This window comes from Heptranchias perlo, chromosome 2 (genome assembly GCF_035084215.1).
Source record: "Heptranchias perlo isolate sHepPer1 chromosome 2, sHepPer1.hap1, whole genome shotgun sequence".
Lineage (NCBI taxonomy): Eukaryota > Metazoa > Chordata > Chondrichthyes > Hexanchiformes > Hexanchidae > Heptranchias > Heptranchias perlo.
In genome coordinates, this window is record NC_090326.1 from 58449398 (window position 1) to 58477042 (window position 27645).

General features: G+C 41.7%; 1 protein-coding gene across 2 annotated transcripts in view; it reads left to right on the top strand.

The window, feature by feature from the left end:
- Positions 1 to 27645, top strand: part of ankhb (ANKH inorganic pyrophosphate transport regulator b) — a 143462-nt gene that overhangs the window by 71787 nt on the left and 44030 nt on the right. For both annotated transcript variants that reach the window (XM_068001889.1, XM_068001890.1), the window contains exons 4-8: positions 360 to 443; positions 2161 to 2331; positions 4301 to 4435; positions 6014 to 6106; positions 14613 to 14699. In XM_068001889.1, coding sequence (XP_067857990.1) covers positions 360 to 443; positions 2161 to 2331; positions 4301 to 4435; positions 6014 to 6106; positions 14613 to 14699 — 570 coding nt within the window. The remainder of the gene's footprint in view (positions 1 to 359; positions 444 to 2160; positions 2332 to 4300; positions 4436 to 6013; positions 6107 to 14612; positions 14700 to 27645) is intronic.

Consider the following 27645-nt stretch of genomic DNA (forward strand, 5'->3'; position numbering starts at 1 on the left):
GTCCTCTCTGCTTGAGGCGGGAGGACAATAAAACGAAGAAAAGAAATACAGCAGGAAAAAGAGGGAAGTCTTGCCGCCGCCCTCCCCTCCCACCCTCACACCGCCCCCCCCCCCAAAAAAAAAGAAAACACACACAGAATTAAAAAGAATAGTTTTAATTACTTTTCCATCACTCTGAGCAGGGACAGCTTTACACAAGTGGACATTGCTCTGCCGTCACCATCAAATGGAATTGGTTCCAGCATAGTTTGAATGTATAAACCACTTTTATTTTAAAATAAAACCAGCCTGGAAACTCTGTATTACTGATATTAAATGGAACTGTTATCTGAATTCATTTATATTTAACTTTTTTTTAGGCTTGGACCCATGCTGGCATTCTACTGAAGCATAAGTACAGTTTACTGGTGGGCTGTGCCTCAGTTTCAGATGTCATTGCTCAGGTAAGATGTCATTGATTTGTGGAGAAAAGTATAAGGGTTTTAATGCTCTTATTTTGTATCTAAGCTTTTCCTGTAGAGCATTCAATACTTTGTTGCATTTTTTCATGCAATTCCTACATCGTTTTCTGATATACATGCATGGGGGGGTGGGGGTGGAGTATAGAAACAATGTATAGAAACTTCAGTGATATTTTGCTAAATAACTGTCTTAAAAATAATAATTTGTTAATTGTGTCTGAAATATGTATTCAGTCCATGATGTAATTAAAATGCTGCATGTGAGTTGTGGGACTATTGTAGACTCTGGAAACAGTAAATAGGCCAGAAAACGGGTTATTGGATATAAAATACAGGAGTCTCCTATATATGGGAATACTGGTTTTAAGGTTATCTGTAGTAAATTAATGTTTTATGTAAGATCCTTTCTGTAGAATATTGCAGTAAAATCTGTATGAAGGCATAATTGTAAATGAAGTGTAACACTTGTATTACATAAATACTGAATATAAGCTGCTATTCTTCCTCGTGGTCTTTATTTTAATGTTTTAACATATTCTAATAGGAGTTCTTAATAAAGAATGTGTTACAAATAATGCACCAGAAAAATATATAACTTCGAAATGGTGCATTAATTCAACGTACGAAGGAGGGAGAGCCAGTGTCTGGGTTATCGCACCATTCGTCCACCTCTTAAAAGGGGGTCAAGTTTAGCACAGACTGATTGAATGAGAGACGCCTCTCACACTTGTTGTAAAAATCCTAAATTACATCAATTTGGATGAAGAAGGCCAATTTGATCTTTCCAGAATATCCACCCTACCATCTTCACATTACAACATCGACCTGTTTCTTAAGAGTTCAGTGTTGTGGCCTCAACCATCCTTCCTGGCAGCCAGGTCGAGTTGTTGATCACCTTCTCTGTAACAAAATTGGTCATTGACCAAATGTGTACCCTGTCTAGCTTCCTTTGTAGAATCTTGGCTGTTGCCTCCTGATCCCACACTTCTCCCCAGCTTGGTGTTGCCTATAAGCTTAACCTCATTGAGCCTGCAATTCCAGATCTTTTAGTATACCAGTAGAGGAAGACCCTAGGGCCACCCCATTCAATATCTTCCTCCCTTTATTTCCTCTTCCCCCTCCCCCCCCCCCCCTCCCCCCCCCCCCCCCCGCCCCCCCCCCAACTACTGCCATTGTGATCATGACGGGACACAAAGAGAAAGAAAAGGGTGAAGATGGGAACCAAAGGCATGGTTGAAGACTCAGTTCTTGAAAGTAAGAAGGGAGGTAGCAAGATAGAAGCAACGGAATAGGGAGTTCCAACGTCGGCTGTTGTGGGAAGTAGGAAAATTCATACTGGTCTTCTTCTGAGGTTATGTCTAAAGCATATTGTCGTAACTGAGCAGACCCATGTTGTACCTGACCTGCAAGTGCCTGGTGTTGGTACTAATATAGAAAGTAGAAAAGTGTTTCATTCCCCAGAACTAAGCCAGTAATATTTTCTTCCTAACTTGTACTTATCAGCATTGTATCAATTGAACGTAGACTGTTACTGAAATGGCAGATTCATATAATTAATTTTACAAAGCCAATATCACAAAGGCTTTGTGGTCAAATTATTTTTGTCTCCATGTAGTCATTAATCTGTAGTTCACATTAATTTAACTATTTGCAAATCATAAGATGCTGTTTAGCTTAATCTAATTTACTTTCTTTCCAGATTGTATTTGTATCTATCTTGCTTCACAGTCATCTAGAATGTACAGAACCCCTCCTGATTCCGATTCTGGCCTTGTACATGGGAGTGATGGTCCGTTTTACCATGGTGGGCCTTGGGTACTATAAGAATGTGCATGACATCATTCCTGAAAGAAGTGGACCTGAAATGGGGGTAAATATTAAGGTCAATGAGTTAGCAACAGGGAAAGATTTTGAACAGTTTAGGATCAGTGGAGGTCGTGCGCTGTAGATTTGAGTGGCATAGCAAGTGTTAAAAATGACCTTGCATATCACTGTGAGAACCTTTGACAACATCCTCTAACTAAGCATTACAGGCACACAGCTGGAATTTCTGATATTTATAATAGGTCTGATGCTTATCCTCAGTCTTCTGCCAGTGCCAGTCTATAACTGTCCTCTGGGAGTCACAAAAGCACAGCTCAGGATGACTCACTTCCTGTGAAGAGGAGTCTAGCCTGCAAACATCACCTGACCTAAATGGTGCAGCTGGAGTCAACAACTGACATTATAGTGAAACTATTGACAAAATCTGTTTTGGGTTTATAGTGTGCCAACTGGTTGATGCATTCAAAGTGCTTAGAGGTTAGCTCTAGCATTTTATTGGCTTGTTAAAAGCGTGAAAATATCAGTTCACATAAGGTTATCCAACGTAGCTGCCTGTTAAGTCCCTTAGCCATTTTAAAACTTAGGGGCGAAAAAAACTCAATACCTATCTATCTAATAAAAATCTTGTATCTACAACTGTAAGTTCTTACTTTTATGGGGGGGGGTCCGGCCTTTAATCAAAAAGACTCGCAGGTAGTTTGTTCAAAGTATAATGGTTTTGTTAATAGTTACAATACAAGATACAATAGTGCAATTATAACACATCAAATAAGACATTAAAGAATACAACCTGACAAAAGATTCACACGACAGCTTCTGGGTGATCAAATCTGAATGACCCTGCCCATCGAGCTGTCCAGCCGTTCTGAGAATATTCTAATAACTACATGTTACGCTGTTACCTATGTGCCTATAATCACACAGTAAAATCAGCTGTGTCCCAAACAACATTGGTGTTCGCAGATCAATCAATTATTCTGTAGGCCAAACACCATCTGCTGATTCTTACACTCCCCAGGGAGATAGTAACCATGCCACCATATTTATAAACATTGAAAGTACCCTGAGACATGGCGTCTCTTAAAATCATCAACCAAGGACATTTTGAGTCAACAAGTTTGAAACAATCTCAAATACATTCAAAACAAGTCCCTAACGAAGACCTTCATGGAAAAATACTGGAACTAACAGCAACAAAAATTTGCATTTATATAGCTTCTTTTTTTAAAAAAAACATGCCGAGGCACAAGGATAAAAATTGGATGGCTAGCCAAAGAAGGAGATATTAGGAGGGGTGATGGAGATGAAATATGTCAGAAACTCAGCTTGAGGTCACAGAGGATGCCAAAATTGCGAACAGTCTGGTTCAGTCTGAGACAGTGGCTGGGGAGTGGGATGGAATCGGTGGCAATGTTAATGAGCTTGTGACGGGGGTAGAAGACACTGGCTTTAGTCATCCCATTGTTTAACCGAAGGAAATTGCAACTCATCCAAGACTGGATGTCAAAAAGCAGTTTGACACCACAGGGATGAGTAAAGGTTTTGTTGGGGACAGGGGCATCAAAGGTGGAGGTGAGCAACTAGTTGAACAAATTGATGGCTGCAGAAGTATTGTAGCAAATGGAGGGCCAAAGGTCAGGTTAGTTGGGAGTTTGAAAGTGTAGTTGTAAACGACTTGGGGAAGAGTTGCCAGAGGTGGACATGGAAGGAAGTGGGCTTGGTAAGGTGTAGGGGGATGTGGGTGGTGAGGGATACAATGACGTGGTTAGTGGTACTCTTGTCAGAAAGGAGAGATGGAAGGTGGCATTACAAGATGACGACAGGAAGGGGAGGAGAGAAGGCCCTTAGAGGGGTCAACAGAAAATAACAGTGAGATAGCAGTAATGGGCTCGGGTCAAGAGTGGCAGCCAAAATGCGCCACGACTGGACACAAAGGGAATTCAGTGCTATATGATTGCAGTGTTTGAATTTCTGCACTGTATTGAAAATGAACTTTGTTCTATTCCACATTCCAGGGAGAAGCCACAATCAAGAAGATGCTGGCTTTCTGGTGGCCTTTGGCCCTGATTCTAGCCACTCAACGAATCAGCAGACCCATAGTTAACCTGTTTGTGTCTCGTGACCTGGGAGGCAGTCCAACAGCCACTGAGGTGAGTTGTTTCAATTTAACAGAAAAACCTGTGCCACCCAGTTATTACGTTGTAAGCTCATAATTCAGATCCACAGGAACAATGTGCAAACCTAACGTAAGCACATTTCTGCCACGCCCCAGTTTGTTCATCATTTAGTGGTAATGCAACATGGAGCCTTGTATTACATGCAGGTGATTCTTAGCAGTATCTCTATCCATCTTGACTTATTGCAGATATGTGGATTCTATTGCCAATAATAGGAGACTGTTGTGTTTTTAAGAATAATCAATTCAGTTCTTTTTACCTGATACAACTAAAAACAAAGAGGAGGCGCCATGGTTCCCATTTGCAGCTAGGATGTTTTGTAGAAGTGTTTACTAAAAGGAGCACCACCTTTTATAGAAAAATAATTTTTTCAGTTTGTTTACAAGAACACATTTTTTCAAATCGCACCTTGACATTGCTTGCACATGTCACCATTGTGACAAAAATGGCGCACAGCTCCTCTGCTTCTTCTCCCTTCCCAAACTTAACAAAAAAGGATTTGTCAATCATTCTTTCATGATGGCTGTGCTCCTTTTATAAATAATTTTAAGTAGCGTTTTTGAAAGATTGGGCACCTGATATAACCAATGTGCTGACTCAAGCATTTGGTAATTTAGAACAGCACAGCTACCAGATTAATCATTTATAATTCTAGCCAGTTTGACTTGCAGCATCATGGCATTTAGAAAAAGTAGCCACTCAGACATTACCTGTGTAATTGTATTAAAGCAGTACTATAGTGAATTCTGATTAGTTCTTTGTTAATACTGCATGCTGAGGTAGAGGTCATAATATATTTTTAAATTGGATCAGTATTTCAAAATGGAGAATATAAAAGGAAATGGGAAAAGAGCAGGAAAATATGAATGGAGTAAATGGGGCCAACTGTGGTGTCTGTCACCCCTGAAAACAGGTGCAATCGCAGTGCAATGGACTGCGAAATTGGGTGGAAATCAGTTGAGCCTTATTTTGCTCGTGCTGGATTTCTTGGTCAAGTTTGGGGCAAACAGTGGAAGCTCCTGTCCAAACTAGATGGGAGCTTCATGAATATATTCAATGTAAAGTTGCATTGTTTATGCCCCAAATTGTGGGTTTTGAAACCCTGGGGAGGGGGGTGAATTTCCTTGGAGCTTCTGCCGGTTTGCCACTGGAAGTTCAATGGAAACCCTGTTTGCGCATGTAAAAAGGTCTTCCACGAAGTTATGGAGAGAGAGAGGAGCTCCAAGGAAACTCCACCCCCCCCCCCCCAACCTTATGCCTTTGCCATTTGAGATTCGACTATTCTAGCACCCTCCTTGCTGCTTCCCATTGTTCTCCCTCCATAAACTCCAACTAGTCCAACGTGCTGCTAGTGTCTCACAATAAGTCCCATTTTTCCTTGCTGACCTTCACTAGCTCCCCTTCCCCAACATATTAAATTTAAAACCCTAATCTTTGTCGATAAATACCCTTTATGTACCCTTTAACGGTATCCGGATATATGAGAAAATTATACCTACAGATTTTTGTGAATTTACTAACATTATATTTCTGTTTTCTTTTCACTTTAAGGCTGTTGCAGTTCTGACGGCAACGTATCCAGTGGGCCACATGCCTTATGGCTGGCTGACTGAGCTCCGAGCTGTTTACCCTGCTTTTGACAAGGTAATGCTGAGCATGGCAAATGTACGAACTGTCAAACAAAAAAACAAAGGGAAAAAACACATTTGTTAACACAGCAGGATACTCGAGAAGCAGGTCGAGATAAATATAGAATATGCATGTCGCTGACGTACAGATCTCACTATTTTCTAATCTGTTAATGTCATATGCACTTTTTGCTCTTATTGTATTTAACATACTATAACTGGTATCTGCTTGTAGACCTTACTCCAAATTTATTAGTCCATGTAATTTAGAAATAATATTTGCAATGATACAAATTATAATTTTTTTAAAAATTGAGTTCAGCTTTTGAAAGAGTTTTTAAGGGCTATATTTTCCTTTTGTGAATAAAGTTTAACCAAAAAATGGGTGAGCAGGTGACCAAGACCAGTGGAAAGCAGTAATGATTATTCTTATGTTTTTACTGCTACTGGAAGCCTTGCTCCCATGCAGAAATATGCTTGTGAAAGTCTGCTTGTTGAGGATTGTTAAGTCCTTGTTCGTGGACAAATGGGAATAAATACAAAAAAATTGGATTAATTACTCACTGTCAGACTGGTGAAGTAGTTTTAAGGAAGGGCAAAATTTCAAAGTTTTAATAGAGCACTGATGGAAGTAAATAGTGTGGCAGGCTTCATCCCTGCAAAATTGTTGCAGCAACCATTATTGGTTGTACAGAGGTGTTATGTGATCTCTTGACAAAAACATGTGGAAGTCAAGAATCCAACTAGCGACCAAGCGAAGATTATGCAACTGTCTTGTTATCCCAATCTTGACATATGGAGCAGACGCATGGGCTCCTACAGACTGAATGCTGTTTACGACAAATAGAGTTAGGTAGGAGAGTTTATATGGTACAAGTATTTCAGGAATGCAGAGATCAAAAGGCGCACAGCATAACCTGCTGTCTCCGAAACCATCAGACTCACACCACTGCAACTATTTGGGCCTATCTCCCGGCCATATGAGAGACTTGACATGAAGAGAACTCTGCAGCAATTAAGGTTGCCTCCAGCTTGGCACAGACCTCGAGGCCGGGCAAGAACCACTTGGACCCACATGGTTGCGCAGGACCTTGTATTTAAAAAAAAAAGCTCAACTTAGGCCTCTACACTGCGCACAAGACAGAGGAGGCTGGAAATGTCACATACGTACCAAACCTTTCCATTAGTGGAATAGGTGATCAGTAGTAGTAGTAATAGTGTAGCAGGAGTTCAAGGAGAGCGTAGCCTGGGAGCGTAGGAGAAACATTGCTCATAAAATAAATGATCCCAGGCAGTGGATCTATCAAAACAGATGCAGCTAACTGGACCTCATGGAGAAGCAGTGGATGAAATGGGTTTTGCATCTTTGTGATGCTATTTTTACACAACTTTACATACTTCACACCTCGATGGACATTTCACTATTTATACTAATAATGTGGTAATTCAGCTGCTTCAGAAGGAGTATTATTAACAAGTACATCCTAATTGGCCGCTCGGTTTTCTTTTGTTACTGCTAATGATAAAGATTGCATGAGAAATTAGGAAACTAAATGCATGTACCGGGAAACAAAGTTCATTTTGATTTGGGTTTGTTATTTTCTACAATAGAAGGACAATTAATCCTTTGTAAAAATATATATTTTTAAATGCATAAATCGCCCCTGAATTTTGAAATGTAATGTGCTGGTATGGTAAAAACTGATGGCTTATAGAGCTCAGTATTACTGACCAGTGAACCATTTTGAAGCCAATGACACAAGTTTCCAATGTCATGCATGATTCATTTTAAAAAGGAACGATTTTTATTGAAAAATAATTTAGCAAAAAACTCAATCTAGTGATGCAGTTTGCATTTATGTCCCTTTTTTATTCAAAAATTGTCATTGTGTCACCAATATATGATTAATACATAATTGAGGAAAAAGTGATGCTGCAGCTGCACCTAATTAAATAGATGCGTGCTTCTGTCTCCATGTCGATGTAATGTACCTCTCTAGATTCAATGAACAATTCTCAGTTTTGGTTGATTTTTAGTCTATCCAGTTTGAGCACGTGCATTCCTTTGGTTGTCAGTCATCAGCACTTTGTCACTCATAAGTGAGATGGCCGTGCTTAGCCAAATGATAAAAAATAGGAATCTGCCAATACCCTTTCAGCAGCCTCTGCAGTGCAATATGTCTGAACTTACTAACCTGTAGAAATTCAAGGGCTGCCATAGATTTCAATCTGAGATATTGGTTATGAAATAATGGAAGGAGCTGGACGGTCCAAATGGCCTTTTCTTGTTCATGCATAAAATAGAATTAAACATTCTTGCTAAAGACCTGTGCTGCAGTGCAGAGAGGAACTTGTTGCAATCGTTTTTCTACAGTGTTCCCCCCCCCCACACACACACAATAGTTTTTAATTAATGAAAGTTATGAATTGAGCCATTTGTGCAAAACAAAATGTACAAAATCCCAGTCTGGCTGTTGGTTCCTCATACAGGAAGTGTCGAGTGCTCTAAAACTCAGATGACCTACATACAGTTCCTATTGTCAACAGCATTGCTCAGCTGGACTCTAAAACTGTTCCTAGCTGCAATGTTTCCACTCTCCTAGTATCAGAGATTAGGATTCAGTTTCCTGTAATGACACCGAAGTAGATAGCAAGGAGGCTTATGACAAATGTACGGTTCATAATACAATAGAGAACCGGGCTGAATAGAGAAAGTACAGAGGAGATCTAAAAAAGGGAATAAGAGAATAAGGCATAGAGAGAATATGAGAATAGATTAGCGGCTAACATAAAAGGGAACCTAAAAGTCTTTTATAAACATATAAATAGTAAAAGGGTAGTCAAAGGAAGGATGGGACTGATTAGGGACAAAAAAGGAAATCTTGTGGAGGCAGAGGCCTGGCTGAGGCACTAAATGAATACTTTGCATCCGTCCTCACTAGAGAAGAGGTTGCTGCCATTTAGTAGAAAAGGAGGAGGTAGTAGCGATATTGGATATGATAAAAATAGATAAAGAGGAGGTACTTAAAAGATTGGCAGTACTCAAAGTAGAAAAGTCACCTGGTCCAGATGGGATGCATCCTAGGTTACTGAGGGAAGTAAGCGTGGAAATTGCGGTGGCTCTGGCCATAATCTTCCAATCCTCCTTAGATAAAGGGAAGGTGCCGGAGGACTGGAGGGTTGCAAATGTTACAACCCTGTTCAAAAAAGGGGAGAGGGATAAATCCCGTAATTATAGGCCAGTCAGCACAATGTCGGTGGTGACGAAACTTTTAAAGATAATAATCCAAGACAAAATAAATTGGCACTTGAAAAAGTGTGGGCTAATAAATGAAAGTCAGCACGGATTTGTTGAAGGAAAGTTGTGTTTGGCTAAATTGATTGAGTTCCTTGATGAAGTAACAGAGAGGGTTGATAAGGGTAGTGTAGTTGATATGTATATGGACTTTCAAAGGGCATTTGATAAAATACCACATAATAGACTTGTTAGCAAAATTATAGCCCATGGGATTAAATGGACAGTGGAGTGTGAATGCAAAATTGGCTAAGGGACAGAAAACAGAGAGTAGCCGTGAACGGTTGTTTTTCAGACTAGAGGGAAGTATACAGTGGTCTTCCCTAGGGGTCTGTATTAGGATCACTGCTCTTTTTGATATATATTAATGACCTGGACTTGGGTATAGAGGGTATAATTTCAAACTTTGCAGATGACACGAAACTCAGAAATGTAGTAAACAATGTGGAGGTTAGTAACAGACTTCAGGAGAACATAGACAGACTGGTGAAATGGGCAGACACATGGCAGATGAAATTTAATGCAGAGAAGTGTGAAGTAATATATTTTTGGTAGGAAGAATGAGGAGAGGCAATATAAACTAAATGGTACAATTTTAAAAAGGGTTCAGGAACAGAGAAACCTGGGGGTGCACATACACAAAGCTTTGAAGGTGGCAGGACAAGTTTGAGAAGGCTGTTGAAAAGCACATGAGATCCTGGGCTTTATTAATAGAGGCGTAGAGTACAAAAGCAAGGAAGTTAAGCTAAACTTTTATTAAATACTGATTAGGCCTCAGCTGGAGTTTTGTGTTCAATTATAGGCACCACCTGCACGTTCCCCTCCAAGTCACACACCATCCCGACTTGGAAATATATCACTGATCCTTCATCGTCGCTGGGTCAAAATCCTGGAACTCCCTTCCTAACCGCACTGTGGGAGAACCGTCACCACACGGACTGCAGCGGTTCAAGAAGGCGGCTCACCACCACCTTCTCAAGGGCAATTAGGGATGGGCAATAAATGCTGGCCTTGCCAGTGATGCCCACATCCCATGAACGAATAAAAAAAAACACACTTTAGGAGGGATGTCAAGGCCTTAGAGAGGGTGCAGAGGAGATTTACTAGAATGGTACCAGGGATGAGGGACTTCAGTTATGTATGGAACAGAGAAGGTTAAGAGGAGATTTGATAGATGTGTTCAAAATCATGAATGGTTTTGACAGAGTAAATAAGGAGAAACTGTTTCCAGTGCCAGAAGAGTTGGTAACCAGAGGACACAGTTTTAAGGTGATCGGTAAAAGAGCCAGAGGCTAAAATGAATGACTGGAGCAAAATATACCCCATAAAATTTTAATAGCAGAATTCTTACTAACCTTTCTCTTTTGTCAGTACAGCAATTTTTTTTTGCATTTATTTTTATTACTAATTTCCTTCATGTCCATACAGATGCTCTGCAGCTATTCATGCCTTAGATTTGTGTTCTTTTAAGTATGCTTTTTTTTTCCAGATCTCCTGCCAAGAACCGAGAGTCACAGATACAGCATTGATGCTGTCTGCCACATAATGCCATGATTCACACATTCTTTCTATGCCACAGTCTGTTCTTCACCCACCAAAAATGTTGCCTTCTCAATTCATTGCTGTGCTTACCAACATTTTCAGAGTCTTCTGAGCAAATTGGCTTTTTCTGTGCAGGTGTTCAAATATTTTTTCCAACAGCTACACACTACACAGCTGAATGATCCGGCATTTTGACATTTATGATGGTCAAATAGCTATCTAACTTTTTTTTATTCGTTCATGGGCTGTGGGCGTCGCTGGCGAGGCCAGCATTTATTGTCCATCCCTAATTGCCCTTGAGAAGGTGGTGGTGAGCCGCCTTCTTGAACCGCTGCAGTCCGTGTGGTGACTGTTCTCCCACAGTGCTGTTAGGAAGGGAGTTCTAGGATTTTGACCCAGCGACAATGAAGGAACTGCGATATATTTCCAAGTTGGGATGGTGTGTGACTTGGAGGGGAACGTGCAGGTGGTGTTGTTCACATGTGCCTGCTGCTCTTGTCCTTCCAGGCGGTAGAGGTCGCGGGTTTGGGAGGTGCTGTCGAAGAAGCCTTGGCGAGTTGCTGCAGTGCATCCTGTGGATGGTACACACTGCAGCCACGGTGCGCCGGTGGTGAAGGAAGTGAATGTTTAGGGTGGTGGATGGGGAGCCAATCAAACGGGCTGCTTTGTCTTGGATGGTGTCAAGCTTCTTGAGTGTTGTTGGAGCTGCAGTCATCCAGGCAAGTGGAGAGTATTCCATCACACTCCTGACTTGTGCCTTGTAGATGGTGGAAAAGCTTTGGGGAGTCAGGAGATGAGTCACTCGCCACAGAATACCCAGCCTCTGACCTGCTCTTGTAGCCACAGTATTTATATGGCTGGTCCAGTTAAGTTTCTGGTCAGTGGTGACCCCTAGGATGTTGATGGTGGGGGATTCGGCAATGGTAATACCGTTGAATGTCATGGGGAGGTGGTTAGACTCTCTCTTATTGGAGATGGTCATTGGCGCGAATGTTACTTGCCATTTATGAGCCCAAGCCTGGATGTTGTCCAGGTCTTGCTGCATGCGGGCTCGGACTGCTTCATTATCTGAGGGGTTGTGAATGGAACTGAACGCTGTGCAATCATCAGCGAACATCCCCATTTCTGACCTTATGATGGAGGGAAGGTCATTGATGAAGCAGCTGAAGATGGTTGGGCCTGGAACACTGCCCTGAGGAACTCCTGCAGCAATGTCCTGGGGCTGAGATGATTGGCCTCCAACAACCACTACCATCTTCCTTTGTGCTAGGTATGACTCCAGCCACTGGAGAGTTTTCCCCCTGATTCCCATTGACTTCAATTTTACTAGGGCTCCTTGGTGCCACACTCTGTCAAATGCTGCCTTGATGTCAAGGGCAGTCACTCTCACCTCACCTCTCGAATTCAGCTCTTTTGTCCATGTTTGGACCAAGGCTGTAATGAGGTCTGGAGCCGAGTGGTCCTGGCGGAACCCAAACTGAGCATCGGTGAGCAGGTTATTGGTGAGTAAGTGCCGCTTGATAGCACTGTCGACGACACCTTCCATCACTTTGCTGATGATTGAGAGTAGACTGATGGGGGTAATTGGCCGGATTGGATTTGTCCTGCTTTTTGTGGACAGCACATACCTGGGCAATTTTCCACATTGTCGGCTAGAGGCGCAGCTAGTTCTGGAGCACAAGTCTTCAGCACAACAACTTGGATGTTGTCTGGGCCCATAGCCGTTGCTGTATCCAGTGCACTCAGCCGTTTCTTGATATCACGAGGAGTGAATCAAATTGGCTGAAGACTGGTTTCTGTGATGGTGGTGATATCAGGAGGAGGCAGAGATGGATCATCCACTCGGCACTTCTGGCTGAAGATGGTTGCAAACGCTTCAGCCTTGTCTTTTGCACTCTCGTGCTGGACTCCGCCATCATTGAGGATGGGGATGTTTACAGAGCCTCCTCCTCCCGTTAGTTGTTTAATTGTCCACCACCATTCACGACTGGATGTGGCAGGACTGCAGAGCTTTGATCTGATCCGTTGGTTGTGGAATCACTTAGCTCTGTCTATAGCATGTTGCTTCCGCTGTTTAGCATGCATGTAGTCCTGAGTTATAGCTTCACCAGGTTGGCACCTCATTTTTAGGTACGCCTGGTGCTGCTCCTGGCATGCTCTTCTATGCTCCTCAAGGTTGATCCCCTGGCTTGTTGGTAATGGAAGAGTGAGGAATATGCCGGGCCATGATGTTGCAGATTGTGCTGGAATACAATTCTGCTGCCGATTGCCCACAGCACCTCATGGATGCCCAGTTTTGAGCTCCTAGATCTGTTCTGAATCTATCCCATTTAGCACGGTGGTAGTGCCACACGACACATTGGATGGTATCCTCAGTGCAAAGACAGGACTTCATCTCCACGAGGACTGTGCAGTGGTCACTCCTACCAATACTGTCATGGACAGATGCATTTGCGACAGGTAGATTGGTGAGGACGAGGTCAAGTAAGTTTTTCCCTCATGTTGGTTCACCACCTACCGCAGGCCCAGTCTAACAGCTATGTCCTTTAGGACTCAGCCAGCTCGGTCAGTAGTGGTGCTGCCGAGCCACTCTTGCTGATAGACATTGAAGTCCCCCACCCAGAGCACATTCTGTGCCCTTGCTACCCTCAGTGCTTCCTCCAAGTGGTGTTCAACACGGAGGAGGACTGATTTATCAGCTGAGGGAGGGCGGTAGGTGGTAATCAGCAGGAGGTTTCCTTGCCCATGTTTGACCTGATGCCATGAGATTTCATTGGGTCCATAGTCAATGTTGAGGACTCCCAGGGCCACTCTCTCCTGACTTTATATAACTGTACCGGTCGGTCTGCCCTTTCGGTGGGACAGGACATACCCAGGGATGGTGATGGAAGAGTCTGGGACGTTGGCTGAAAGGTATGATTCTGTGAGTACGGCTATGTCAGGCTGTTGCTTGACTAGTCTGTGGAACAGCTCTCCCAATTTTGGCACAAGTCCCCAGATGTTAGTGGGGAGGACTTTGCAGGGTCGACTGGGCTTGGTTTGCCGTTGTTGTGTCCAGTGCCTAGTGGTCCGATGCCAGGTGGTCTATCCGGTTTTATTCTTATTACGACTTTTTTTAGCGAGATATTACTTGGCTTGCTGGGCCATTTCAGAGGGCAATTAAGAATCAACCACATTGCTGTGGGTCTGGAGTCAAATATAGGCCAGACCGGGTAAGGACAGCAGGTTTCCTTCCCTAAAGGGCATTAGTGAACCAGATGGGTTTTGGTTTTTACGACAATCCGGTAGTTTCATGGCCACCATTACTGATACTAGTATTTTAATTCCAGATTTTATTTAATTAATTGAATTTAAATTCCCCAGCTGCCATGGCAGGATTTGAACCCTTGACTCTGGATTATTAGTCCAGGCCTCTGGATTACTAATCCAGTAACATAACCACTATGCTACTGTACTCTTGAACATTGAACAATCATTATTGCAACTGTCATGATTATCTGTTAAACTTCCATTGCCACTAACAAAATTGAATTTTCAGAATTTGCAAAAAGTAAAAGCATGTTTCCTTAACATTGATAAAAAAGGGTACTCTCCCAGTTTGTACAAGAACAGAAATTTCAAATCCTGGATTTTATTAATATAAAGTGAAGCTAGCAACTGAGATTTTTTTTAAAATTTATTACAGAACAATCCCAGCAATAAACTTGGGCACATCATCAATAAGTCACATATCAAGAGGTTTACTTTCACCTGTTTGGCTATCTCCGTCACAGTAAGTATACAAACTCCAGAATGATCTCATATTGTTCTTAACTTACTTTGATGTTGTTGGAGGCCAGTTTGATTTCCTTTAATAAATTCCATTTATCCCTGGGATTCAAACAACAGGTATGACTACTTTACGTTTCTGTTGAAACACTTGACCAGGATGTCAAAACCAGCTGTAAACTTGTCATATTTGCTGATGATGCAAAAATAGGCAGAGCAGTCGAGATGTAGGAAACAGCAAAAGATTTGCAAAGGGATTCAGGTTGATTGTGCCATTAGGCAGACAGATGATAAGTAAAATGCAACACTGATAAATGTAAAGTACTACACCATCAAAATTTGTATGACAGTGAATAGAAATTAATGGACACAGAGAACTGTGAAAGGGTCCTGGGATCATGGTAGGCAGTATCTAATGTTGTGAAGCAACTTAAAAAAATAATAGAATTCTAGCGTGTATCTATAGCAAGGACAATAGGGCATTGGCCGATAGAAGTTATGCCAAGACTTTACAATCGACTGGTTAGGCCACACTTCAAATACCATGTTCAGTTTTGGTTAGCATACCACAAGAAAAATACTTACATTAAAAGGGTACAGACAGATCACCAAGACAGATCCAAAGTGAGGCCTGTGAGGAAATATTTGCGAGGCTTTATAATCTAGAAAGAAGTTGGTCCTCATCAAAGTGTGTAAAATATTGAATGCTATAGATATGTTAAATCCAGATTATTAATTGGTAAGAAGGTAGGATCAAAGCACATAACAAATAGCAGCAGGAGTCGGTCATTCGGCCCCTCGAGCCTGCTCCGCATAGATGGAAATTAGTGGAAAAATTAATTTCAAACAAAGATCTAGAAAACATTTTGACTCAAAAAATGATAAAAGTTTGTAATAAGCTGCCAAGCAAAGTAATAAATGCAGAGACATTGGGATTATTAAAAATATCACTGAATGGAGTAATGGAAGGGTTGATGCATTAGAAGAAAGATAGAAAATAGGAGCAGGAGTAGGCCATTCGACCCTTCGAGCCTGCTCCACCATTCAGTATGATCATGGCTGATCCTCTATCTCAATATCATATTCCCACTCTCTTCCCATACCCCTTGGTCTAGAAATCTATCCATCTATCTCTTAAATATATTCAGTGACTTGGGGCCCGATTTTAGCACCTGCTCTCGGGTGCGATCTCGGCGGGGGGGGCCTCAAAAATTGCGAAATCCAGGAGCGGGACCAGATCGCGCCTCGATCCCGCCCACTTCCGGGTTCCCCGCTGACGCGCGGGCGTGCGCGCGCAGCCCCCGCTGATGGGAATCCCGCAGGCAATTAAAGCCAGCGGGATGCCACTTGACGCTATTTACTTTGCTATTTCAGGTCATTAACTGACCTGATTAAGGGACTGTGTGTGATTTTTGAGCAACATGGGACTGTTTCCTGTACTGGGCGAAACACTCCCAGCTGGAATGGACGTGTTGCAGCTGTCAGCCTGTGGCAGCTGCAAAGGTCCATTTGACAGGTTGGGGGTGGGGGGAGACCCTCACTCATTGCAGGAGGCCACTCTGTCACTTGGGACAAAGTTTGGCCTCCACCACCCTCCTCCTGACGGTCAAAGTCACCAACCTGCACACTTACCCCGGGGTCTGGAGACATGTATCTACCTTGCGGACCGCCTCAGATGTACATCTTGCGGATGGGGGCCGCCGTAGCTGCAGTTATGACCGCCTCGGAGGGCGAACAGCCTCGCCATCCACGCCGTCCACCTCTGACACGTGGAGCTCCACAACAGAGTGCTGTGACACATCCACCTGTACAGCAGGAGGGAGGGGTACAGCAGGAGGGAGGGCTACCGCAGAGAGAGATGCGTCGCAGAGGGCACTACCCTCGCCACAGGGTCCACAGACCGAGGCTCAGCCTCCTGGACCTCTCTGAGCAGCAGTGCACACGGAGGCTCAGAGTCACTCGACATGTAGCCGTGGACATCTGCAGCCTCTTTCATGCCGAGCTGCTCCTGGCTGGCCCGTGCACCATCTTCCTACCTGTCGGTGTCAAAGTCACCACTGCCCTCCTGCATCCAGTCTGTCTGGCCCTGTCAGAATTTTATATGTTTCAATGAGATCCCCTCTCATTCTTCTAAACTCGAGTGAATACAGGTCGAGTCGACCCAATCTCTCCTCATACAGCAGTCCTGCCACCCCAGAAATCAGTCTGGTGTACCTTCACTGCACTCCCTCTATGGCAAGTATATCCTTTCTTAGGTAAGGAGACCAAAACTGCACACAATACTCCAGGTGTGGTCTCACCAAGGCCCTGTATAACTGCAGTAAGATATCCTTGCTCCTGCACTCAAATCCTCTTGCAATGAATGCTAACATACCATTTACCTTCCTAACTGTTTGCTGCACCTGCATGTTTGCTTTCAGTGACTGTTGTACAAGGACACCCAGGTCCCTTTTGTACATCAACATTTCCCATTCTATCACCATTTAAATAATACTCTGCCTTTCTGTTTTTCCTTCCATTTATCCACATTATACTGCATCTGTCATGTATTTGCCCACTCACTCAACTTGTCTAAATCGCCTTGAAGTATATATGCATCCTCCTCACAACTCACGATCTCACCTAGTTTTGTGTCATCAGCAAACTTGGAAATATTACATTTGGTCCCCTCATCCAAATCATTGATATATATTGTGAATAGCTGGGGCCCAAGCACTGATCCCTGTAGTACCCCGCTAGTCACTGCCTGCAGCCCCAAAAAAGACCCATTTGTTCCTACTCTCTGTTTCCTGTCTGTTAACCAATTTTCTATCTATGCCAGTATATTACCCCCAATCCCATGTGCTTTAATTTTGCACACTAACCTTTTACTTGGGACTTTATCAAAAGCCTTCTGAAAATCCAAATACACCATATCCACTGGTTCTCCCTTATCTATTCTACCAGTTACATCCTCAAAAAACTCCAGTAGGTTTGTCAAACATAATTTCCCTTTCATAAATCCATGTTGACGTTGTCCAATCCCGTTGATATTTTCTAAGTGTCCTGTTATCACATCCTTTATAATAGGCTCTAGCACTTTCCCTACTACTGATATTAGGCTAACCGGTCTGTACTTCCCTGTTTTCTCCCTCCTTTTTTTAAATGGTGGATTTACATTTGCCACCCACTAATCTGCAGGAACTGTTCCATAATCGATAGAATTTTGGAAGATGACAACCAATGCATCCATTATTTCTATGGCTACCTCTTTTAGTACTGTGGGATGCAGATTATGAGGCCCTGGGGATTTAGAATCATAGAATCATAGAAGTTACAACATGGAAACAGGCCCTTCGGCCCAACATGTCCATGTCGCCCAGTTTATACCACACTGCTTTCAGTCCCATTAATTTCTCCAGCACTTTTTTTTACTAATACTAATTTCCTTTAATTCCTCCTTCTCACTAGTCCCTTGATTCCCTAGCATTTCTGGCAAGTTATTTGTGTCCTCATCCATGAAGACAGAACCAAAGTATTTGTTTAATTGCTCTGCCATTTCCTTGTTCCCCATTATCAATTCTCCCGTTTCTGACTGTAAGGGACCTACATTTGTCTTCACTAATCTTTTTCTTTTTACATACTTGTAGAAGCTTTTACAGTCCACTTTTATGTTCCTTGCACGTTTATTCTCATACTCTATTTTTTCCCCTCTTAATCAATCTGTTGGTCCTTTTTTGCTGAATTCTAAACTGCTTCCAATCCTCAGGCTTGCTCCTTTTTCTGGCAACTTTATATGACTCCTCTTTGGATCTAATACTATCCTTAATTTCTTTTGTTCGCTATGGTTTGGCTGCTTTTCCTTTTGTGTTTTTGCGCCAGAATGAATGTATAACAGTTGCAATTCACGCATTCATTCCTTAAATGTTAGCCATTGCCTTTCCACCGTCATGCCTTTTAATGAAGCTTCCCAATCTATCATAGCCAACTCATTCCTCATACCTTTGTAGTTTCTTTTGTTTAGATTTAGGACCCTAGTTTCGGATTGGACTACTTCATTTTCCATCTTAATGAAGAATTCTATCATGTTATGGTCACTCTTCGCTCAAGGACCCCGCACAACAAGATTATTAATTAACCCCTTCTCATTGCACAATACCCAATCTAGGATAGCCTGTTCCCTAGTTGGCTCCTCAACGTACTGGTGAGCTTCGATGGGCTGAATACCCCTTTGTCATCCCTGACTTTTATGTTCTTGATTGAACATTTTTTTAATTTAGTTTGGGATTACTAAGTGGAAATGAGTTGCCCCCGAGTAACAAAATTGAATGCAAGTTAAAACAAATGTAGCATACATCCTTTTTGATATAAAAGTCAATTTACCGTTTATACTGGTAAAGAAACAAGTGATGCAGAGCCAAAATAACTTCTGATGGAAACGCTTTTAAGTGAATGTTCTGCTCATTAAGGTGATGAATGTTGCTGCTGAAATTTTTCTATCTTCACACTCAGAATCAGCATCAAATTGTTCCAGCACAGGCATAGAAAGGTCAATATAGTTCAGAGCTCATCTACTGTGTATCAAAAACATGACAGACCAGTCTCATAAGGGAACATTTTGCTAATACAGTTATGTGGAATTTCCACTTCCCATGCTGGCCAAATCTATCCTTAAATGAGGCTGCTTAATTTTGTGAGCAAACATTCTTCACCTTCATCTTAATTAGCAGAAACTTCATTCAGACGTACTTCTATGCAATGTTATTTTGGCTCTGCAACATTAGTTTGTTTTTCCACTATGAACTGTAAATTGACTTGGCACTGGTATCTCAAAGAAGAAATTAAATCATGCTATGTGGTAGTAATGACAATACGTTAACACGCTTGTATGAAATTCCGTTGTCTTCCAGCGAAGTTATGGCAGCAGAGCAAGAGCAGCTCCGAGAAAATTCCTGGCCTGTGCCGAAGTACAGTGAAAAGAAAACTAAAAATCTAGTTTACTAGCATGTGTTGTATACTTCTCTACTTGAAGTCCAAGTGGTTACAAAGGAAGTTTGACAGGGTATCTTTCAGAATTAGATAAGACTGTCAATTAAATAACAACAACTTGCATTCATATAATGCTTTTAACGTAGAAGAACACCCTAAGGGGCTTCAGAGAAATGCAATCAGACAAAAATTGATGCCAAGCCAAAGAAGGAGATATTAGGAGGGAGTGACTAAAAGCTTGGTCAAAGAGGTGAGTTTTAAGGAGGGTCTTAAAGGAGGAGAGGGTGGTTGAGAGCTTTAGGGAGGGAATTCCAGAGCTTATGGCATAGACGACCGCCAATGGTGGGGCAAAGGGATTGGGGGACCGACAAGAGGCTCTGAGGGTTGTAGGGCTGGAGAAGTTTAGAGATGGTGAGCAGTGAGACCCTGAAGGTGTTTGGCATTGGCGGACAGGGAGTCAGTGTTGGTTAATAAGCAAGGGGTGATGGGCGAGCAGAACTTGGTGTGGGATAGGATATGGGCAGCAATGTTTTGAATGAGCTGAAGTTTATGGTTGGTGGAGGATGGGAGGCTGACCAGGAGAGCATTGGAATACTGGGGTCTAGAGATAACAACACCATGGATGATTTTTCGGCAACAGATGAGCTGAAATGGATAATGTTACGGAGGTGGAGTGGGCAGTCTCTGTGATGGGTTGGATATGGGGTCCGAAGCTTAGCCGAATAGGACGTTAAGATTGAGAACAGTTAGCTTCAGCCTGCGACAGTGGCTGGGGTGGAAAATGGCTCATCCAGGACTCGATTTCAGACAAGCATTCTGATAACACTGAGGCTATAGAAGGAGGGAGAGAGATGGAGATGATACTGGGTGTCATGGAAGCTGACTCCATGGCCTGAATTTTAACCACCCCCTGACGGGCATGAAAGGGTCAGGCGTGGGGTTAAAATCTTCTTGAAAATCAATATCCCGCTGCATTCCCAGCCTCCGTAATCTTAATGGCAGTGATTCACACCATCGATGAAGCTCCCACTAAAAGGTAAAAGCTGGCTTAAGATGCAAAAGTCATTGGCGCCAGGACATAATATTAACGTCAATCCAATGAGAGTCCCGCACTGTCTGCTGCCTGGCAGCAGAATGACGGCGGGAAGAGCAGACTGGCCAGAAGTGGCTACGGTAATTTTTAAAAATGTCCTTCTCTTTTGAACTCCTTGTGGGCCAGGAGGAGCAGCAGTGTTGCCCCCACCCTGTTCCCACGGACCCCCAGCTGTGGCATCCTCCGGCCAAATCTGGCCAGGTTTCGGGCGGGTCACCAAGTTTTATTTAAATGAGACCCTGCCGTTAAGATCGGCAGGACCTGACCTCTTCGTGTGCGCCATCCGCTACCGAGCTCGCTTACGCTGTTTCTCCACACACCTTCCCCTTTCGCCCCCCCCCCCCAGTAAAAATCAAGGCCCATGTCTTTGGATGATGTTGCCAAGGGGCAGCATGTCAATAAGGGTGGGGCCAAGGGCAGATCCTTTGTGGATTCCAGAGGTAATAGTGGGGGGGCAGGATGAGAAGCCATGTCCACCCCTACTCCACAATTTCTACCTTTTTAGCAGTTGTGCTGTAATTCCTAGAGGTATAAATAAGTGTATGTTTATAGATTTTTGTGATGTATGCAAATGTATGCTACAGCATTGTGACACTAATAAGGAATCACAAGATAATTTTTTTGCAGAGAGGTGTTGAACACTTCGTTGTCTCGTATATTACTGCAGCTTGTAGGGTAGATTTTTATGGTTTAACAATACCGATGCAGAGCTTTGTGCAAAAGGAACACTTCAGGCGAGAAGTCAGTGTATGTAATTTATGACTTGTATGATTTTCTATCTATTAGTTTTAATGAACAGAAAATCATACTGGCAGCAAATCAGGCATGCTGATCGCTGCACTTAAATTCCCGATATATATTCCCATCGCAGGATGCTCTGTGCTGAGAGCGCTATATCATAACATTTACCTCATAGCTGTATATAGGGGCATAAACCACTGGAATAACTGGCAGCAATTGTGTTGTGCAACATTATACAATAACAATCTACCAGGTGTGCATTCCTGAGAAAGTACTGAACACCATCGCTCTAGCCAACCTCTCCTTGATACAAAACCGTTGCCTGCACAGAAATTTAAATTGGATAATACCAGATTGGAAGGAAAACCAGCTCAGAGCAACTACTGATGGTGTAATCACATTACACAATGGTTGTCGTAGTGTCCGGGGTATACTGCACACCTAAATGCATGTTTTTTATGTCCTCTGAGTAAGTGACTTGTACACTTTGTGCAGATTGTAGGCTTTTTGACTCGGAACATAAACCATGAAATTGGGTTTTGTGTTAATTATGAGATTCACCCGTAAGCCCTGGGATAAACATGTTTCATAAATAACCCATTGTTGAGTGTATGGCTATGATTTACATAGACTGTTGGTTTCTTATGTTTATGCTGGCAGAGGCAGGTAGATAATGTGATGCAAAATTGTTTTGGTGGAATCAGCATGATGCTGATGTGGAATATAAGCAAACACAAAAAGGTCCTCCATGGATTTCCTAAACTATTCAATAAAAACTTTAATTAATTAACCTAGTGAACAGCTATAATAGGATGCATATAAAAAATCACATTACAGCAAGGGGCACAAGTTAGAGGTTTGACTCTCCCAGTAATATGTGGGATTCACTCTTCAAACACTCCTCCAATTATTAAAGGAATCACATAATAGACAAACAGCATCATAGCAAGAAGTTGCTGTACAATGTAGTCTGGCAAACTGTAGCATTGGGTCAGTAAATTCTGCGCGACTTTAAATACAGAGTTGAATTCCGTACCTATAAAGCATGTTTTTTTTTTGTTTTTGCTCTTTAATCTATTGGCAGAGAGGAATGAATTTCATTGGTGTGAGGCCTCTCCATGCTGCTGGGCCGATATAAATGCTGAATTATCCTAGTGGAACTGCTGACTGGTCTTGCCTGTCAGCACAGAGTGAACTAGGTGACCCCTGGTTTGTTTGTGACTTTTTTTTTGCCATTCTTTGCCACAGAATGGAGGTGGGCAGAGTAGAATGAAGCATGAGTCATGTAAGCATGAGTATGAGACTTATTTGAAACCTGCTTAGAGTGCTGGAAAATTGGAAGATCTTTTGTTGTTCTGATGAAATACAGCCCATTTTGTTTTGTCTAGAGTTCAAATCTTTTCTGAACTATATTGCAAAAGGTTACCAAGCCCTTTTCAAAATAGGTAAGCTGCCAGCAAGCTGTGTATGTTCATAGGTAATAACTACTTCGCTGCCCACTCATGATTCTGTCAAAGTAGCCTGTGGCAGTAGTCTTTGAATACAGATTTTCTCTGTTATTTTAAAGATGTATTTTTATAATACTCCTATTGTCTGTATAATTGAATGAGACATAGTTATCAAATTATACTGATTGCATACAAGAAGTGTTGCATACAAACTGTTGGTTAACGGTTAGGACTTATATAGACAGTCTTTTCTATTTACATTGGCACAGGGGGTAAAAAAAACATTGATTAAAACCTTCCAGATGCATTTTGAGCAAATCTAAATTCAGGTTTGTGCCAGTGAAGGGATTATAATTTAAAATTGCAATTAAGAGCATAATCTTATGTTCTGCTGGCCTCAGCATATTTTCAAGACCCATGTAAAGCTGGAGCAAAAGTCTCGACATTTCTAAAAGGGCTAGATTTTTTTCTCTGTCGGTCAGACAATAGTACATCAATCCCACCGGCAATATAACCACTGCAACCAATTTGAGAAATGTTTTATTCAAATGTTGGCATAGCTGACTTTCTTATAGCTACTTTTCTTCTGGATGCTGTAGTCCAGAAGACAGTTCTACCCAGGAGTAAGTAAAGGCCTCTTAATAAGAAATAAAAAATGCGAGAATGCACAGCTGGAGCTTTGCCTTGCTGAGGTGACTCTGTTGCTGTGTACTGATTAAAGGCAGCCAGGGGAATGATTGTAGTTACTGTCGAAGAGAAATAGCATCAGAAAAAAGTGGTTGCCCAATGGGAAGGTGTTAAGTGTAGGAGCTCGCAAGTGAGAGGAGTAGGCAGTTGCTGCAGTAATAGTAAATGTGAGTCCCAAATGCTGTGTTGCTCCCCAGGTCCCAGGGCAAGTGACGGACCAGTTCTGGGCTGGGAATGAGGAGCACCAACAGGCTGGCCTACACCTGAAGAGAGTTTGAAGCAGTATCCTTGGAAAGAGGTTAACTAGATCGGCGAAGGAGAGTTAAACTAATATGACAAGCGGGAGGGGAGAAAGGAGGAATTAGTAGGTTAGAAGGAGAAATGAGCTTTGATTTAGGTGTATGGATTCTAGGAGTTAGGAAAGTTGAGAGATTAAATAGGAAGGTAAATTGATGAAAAGTTGTCAAATCAAGGAATCCAAACTAAAACATATGTATATTAATGCAGAGACTATAAGAAACAAAAGTGGAGAACTAGAGTCATTCTCGCATTTTTTATTTCTTATTAAGAGGCCTTTACTTACTCCTGGGTAGAACTGTCTTCTGGACTACAGCATCCAGAAGAAAAGTAGCTATAGAAAGTCAGCTATGCCAACATTTGAATAAAACATTTCTCAAATTGGTTGCAGTGGTTATATTGCCGGTGGGATTGATGTACTATTGTCTGACCGACAGAGAAAATCATGACATAATAGCAGAACTGAAACAAGACTGTAGCTGGGTCAGGATTGGCAATTAAATATATATGGGTATAAAAACTTTCAGGAGAGATTGGGAAAGAAGGAAGGAAGGGAGGACAGGGAAGAAGTATTAATTAGTTACAATATCATAGCAATATAGTGTAAAGTTTAAATAGAGAAGTGGTCTAAGCACAATCTGTATGGAATAAATTGAGGAATATCAGGCAGTCAATCACAGTATTGGAAGTATATTATAGATTGTCAAGTGGAAAGGAAATTGAGGATGAAATTTGTTGATAAATTAGAGAAATCCATATTAACAAAAATTATAGAAGATTTCATGTATCTAAATAGATTGGCGTAGGGAATATGTCCGCAGTGAGAGAGAGGAGTTTTTTTCGCAGTGTATTCAGTTTTCTCAGTCAAATTATGTTGCTATTCATCAAGGAAGGAACCTGTTACTTTATCTTATCCTGGGAAGTGAAACAGACTAAGTAGGCTAATTAAAAGTAAGGGGACATTTGGGAAACAATGGCCGCAATATAATTAGATTCAGTGTAAGAACAGAAAAGGATAAAGAAAAGTTGAGGGCAGGAGTATTTGATTTGTAAAAAGCAAATCATAGCAAGATAAAAAGAACTTTGCCAAATTTTCCTTCCATTTAATCTTGGCAAATAGAACCAATGATCAGTAATGGGAAATATTTGAACAGGAGATGGAAATGAAAATTGGATGGGTTCTATAATGGGCAGGCTGTTCACTGCCCAAGTGGTGAAAGTGAAATTTATCCCCAAAGTGTATTCCAGTAAGGAAAAAAGGGAAGACTGAGGTTCCATGAAGGAATAGAGAGAAAATGAGCAAAAAACACAAAGTCTATGTATAGGCATATTACTGGCAAGAAGATAATTAATCCAGGGGTAGGGCTGCTAAGAGTTGAAGGAAAACTTGTAGTGGAGATTGAGGGAATGATAGTGACATTAAATAAATACCGTGCCTCAGCTTTCACAAAGGAGTTATTGGGATTGTAGAAAAGCAGCAAGCTGACGCCTTACTCCAACTCCTGACTCTTGAACATCTCTCATTGTGAGTCATGCTGAGTGGTGGACAATGAATCTGTCCCAAGCAAGCCAATTGCCACTCGAGGGGATATAAAACGCAATGAGGAGGTATGGCAAGTTATGACTAGGCTTGTAAAAGACTTTAGGAAGATTAGGATGGGTAGATAGGTGGCAGATGCAGTTCAGTATAGAAAAATGTGACCTAATAGATTTTGGAAGTAAGAACAGGGAATAGAAACACACCTTAAATGGTGAGATTTTAAATGGAGTAGAGAAACAGTGCAAATTACATGCATCATTAAAGATAGCAACAAACAGAATCCTTAGTTTTGTATCCAGAGGTATAGACTACAAGAGCAAGGAAGTCATGTTGAACTGGTATAAGGCCTTTCGTTAGGCTGAAGTTGGAGTAATAGGTGCAGCTTTGGGCATCTTGTTATAGTAAGGACATACAAGCAATGAGAAATGTACAGTTGGATTCATTAGGGTTTTCCCAGGGATGAGGGGTTACAGTTATGAAGGGAGACTTAAGTTACAGCATTTTTTATTAAAGCTGAGAAGGTTAAGGGTTGACCTAATGGAGGTCATCAAGATTATGAAGGGCTCTGATAAGATAAATAGTGATGGATTGTTTCCAGTGGTCAGTGGGACATGAGAGGGAATAAATTTAAGATGATCACAAAACAATTAGAGAAGGCTAGAAAACATCTCTTTCCAAAGAGGGTGGTTAGAATGTGGAATTATCTGTCGCAAACAGTTCTTGAAACGGAGTCTATAAATTCTTTTAAAGGAGGATTAGATAGATTTGAAAAAGAGGAATATTTAATAGTCATAGGGAATGAAGGAGCAGTAGAGTGGGATTCAATTAGTTGACTCTTGAAGAAAAACATTTGGTGTAGACTTGATTGGATGAATGTTTCTAGGGCCTCATCCACACAAATCTTATTGTTACCACTGACTCAAACCCTCCTACACCATTAGACCTATTGCCCCTTAGCTGGACCCCAGAAGTAGCTTCCTAATAAAAGTACGTGAAAGGGAGAGGAGTGTGTCATCTGTAGAAACAAGCCAGGGCCCCTGCCAACTATTTTTTAGTTTGGGTGGTAAGTTTATTAAAATATATACAACCAGTGGTTCTCAGCATTTTAATAACCAGAAACAAATACCAGCACCATAATGTTTATGCAGGAAAGTCAAACATCTGCTCCTCCATTTTTTGACATGGCTGGATTCCTCCCCATGCTCCAAAGGATAAGACTCCAGCCTGTTAGTGGGTAGTAGACTTTGAAAAATAAAAAAATGGGATTTATTAAATTATTAAATTCTATTTAAGATTTAATGTTCACTTTACACATCCAAGAACTGAACATTGGAAGAGGGTCTTTGGAATTTTTTTTGTTTTCCAATCCTTCTTTAAATGCAAAAATACATATTTTGATCTCCAATTTACTTTTGATTTCCTCTACACAATGTACAGTTCTGGGCACTGCACCTTAGAAAGGATATATTGGCCTTGAAAGGAGTGCAGTGCAGATTCACTAAAATGTTAGCAGGGCTCCAAGGGTTAAATTTATGGAGCAAATACATTAAATAGGCTTGTATTCCCTGGAATACAGAAGGTTAAGGGGTGATTTGGATGAGATTTTTAGTAATTTGAAAGGAATTGATAAGGTGGATAGAGAGAAACTTTTCCGCTGGTGGTGGCATCCAGAACAAGGGGATGTGACCTTAAAATTAGAGCCAGGCTGTTCAGAAGAAAAGTTAGGAAACACTTCTTCACACAAAGTATGGTACAAGTATGGAACTCTCTCCCACAAAAAGTGGTAGATGCTAGCTCAATTAATAATTTTAAATCTGCGGTTGATTAGATTTTTGCCAAGAGTATTAAGGGATATGGAGCCAAAGTGGGTAAATGGAGTTAGGATACAGATCAGACATGATCTCAATGAATGGCGGAACAGGCTCAAGGGGCTGAATGGCCTACTCCTTTTCCTATTGTTCCTAAAGCATAGAAAATCATTGACGTGATCCACTAACTGTTCCTGGAGTTTAAGTAGAAATACAAACTCAGTAGACAGTGGCATTACAGGAAAGTGAGACCGGGGATAGATAGAAGAGCCAGAGAACAGGGCTTTGCAGACTACAACAACAACTTGCATTTATATAGCGCCTTTAACATAGTAAAACATCCCACGGCGCTTCACAGGAGCATTATC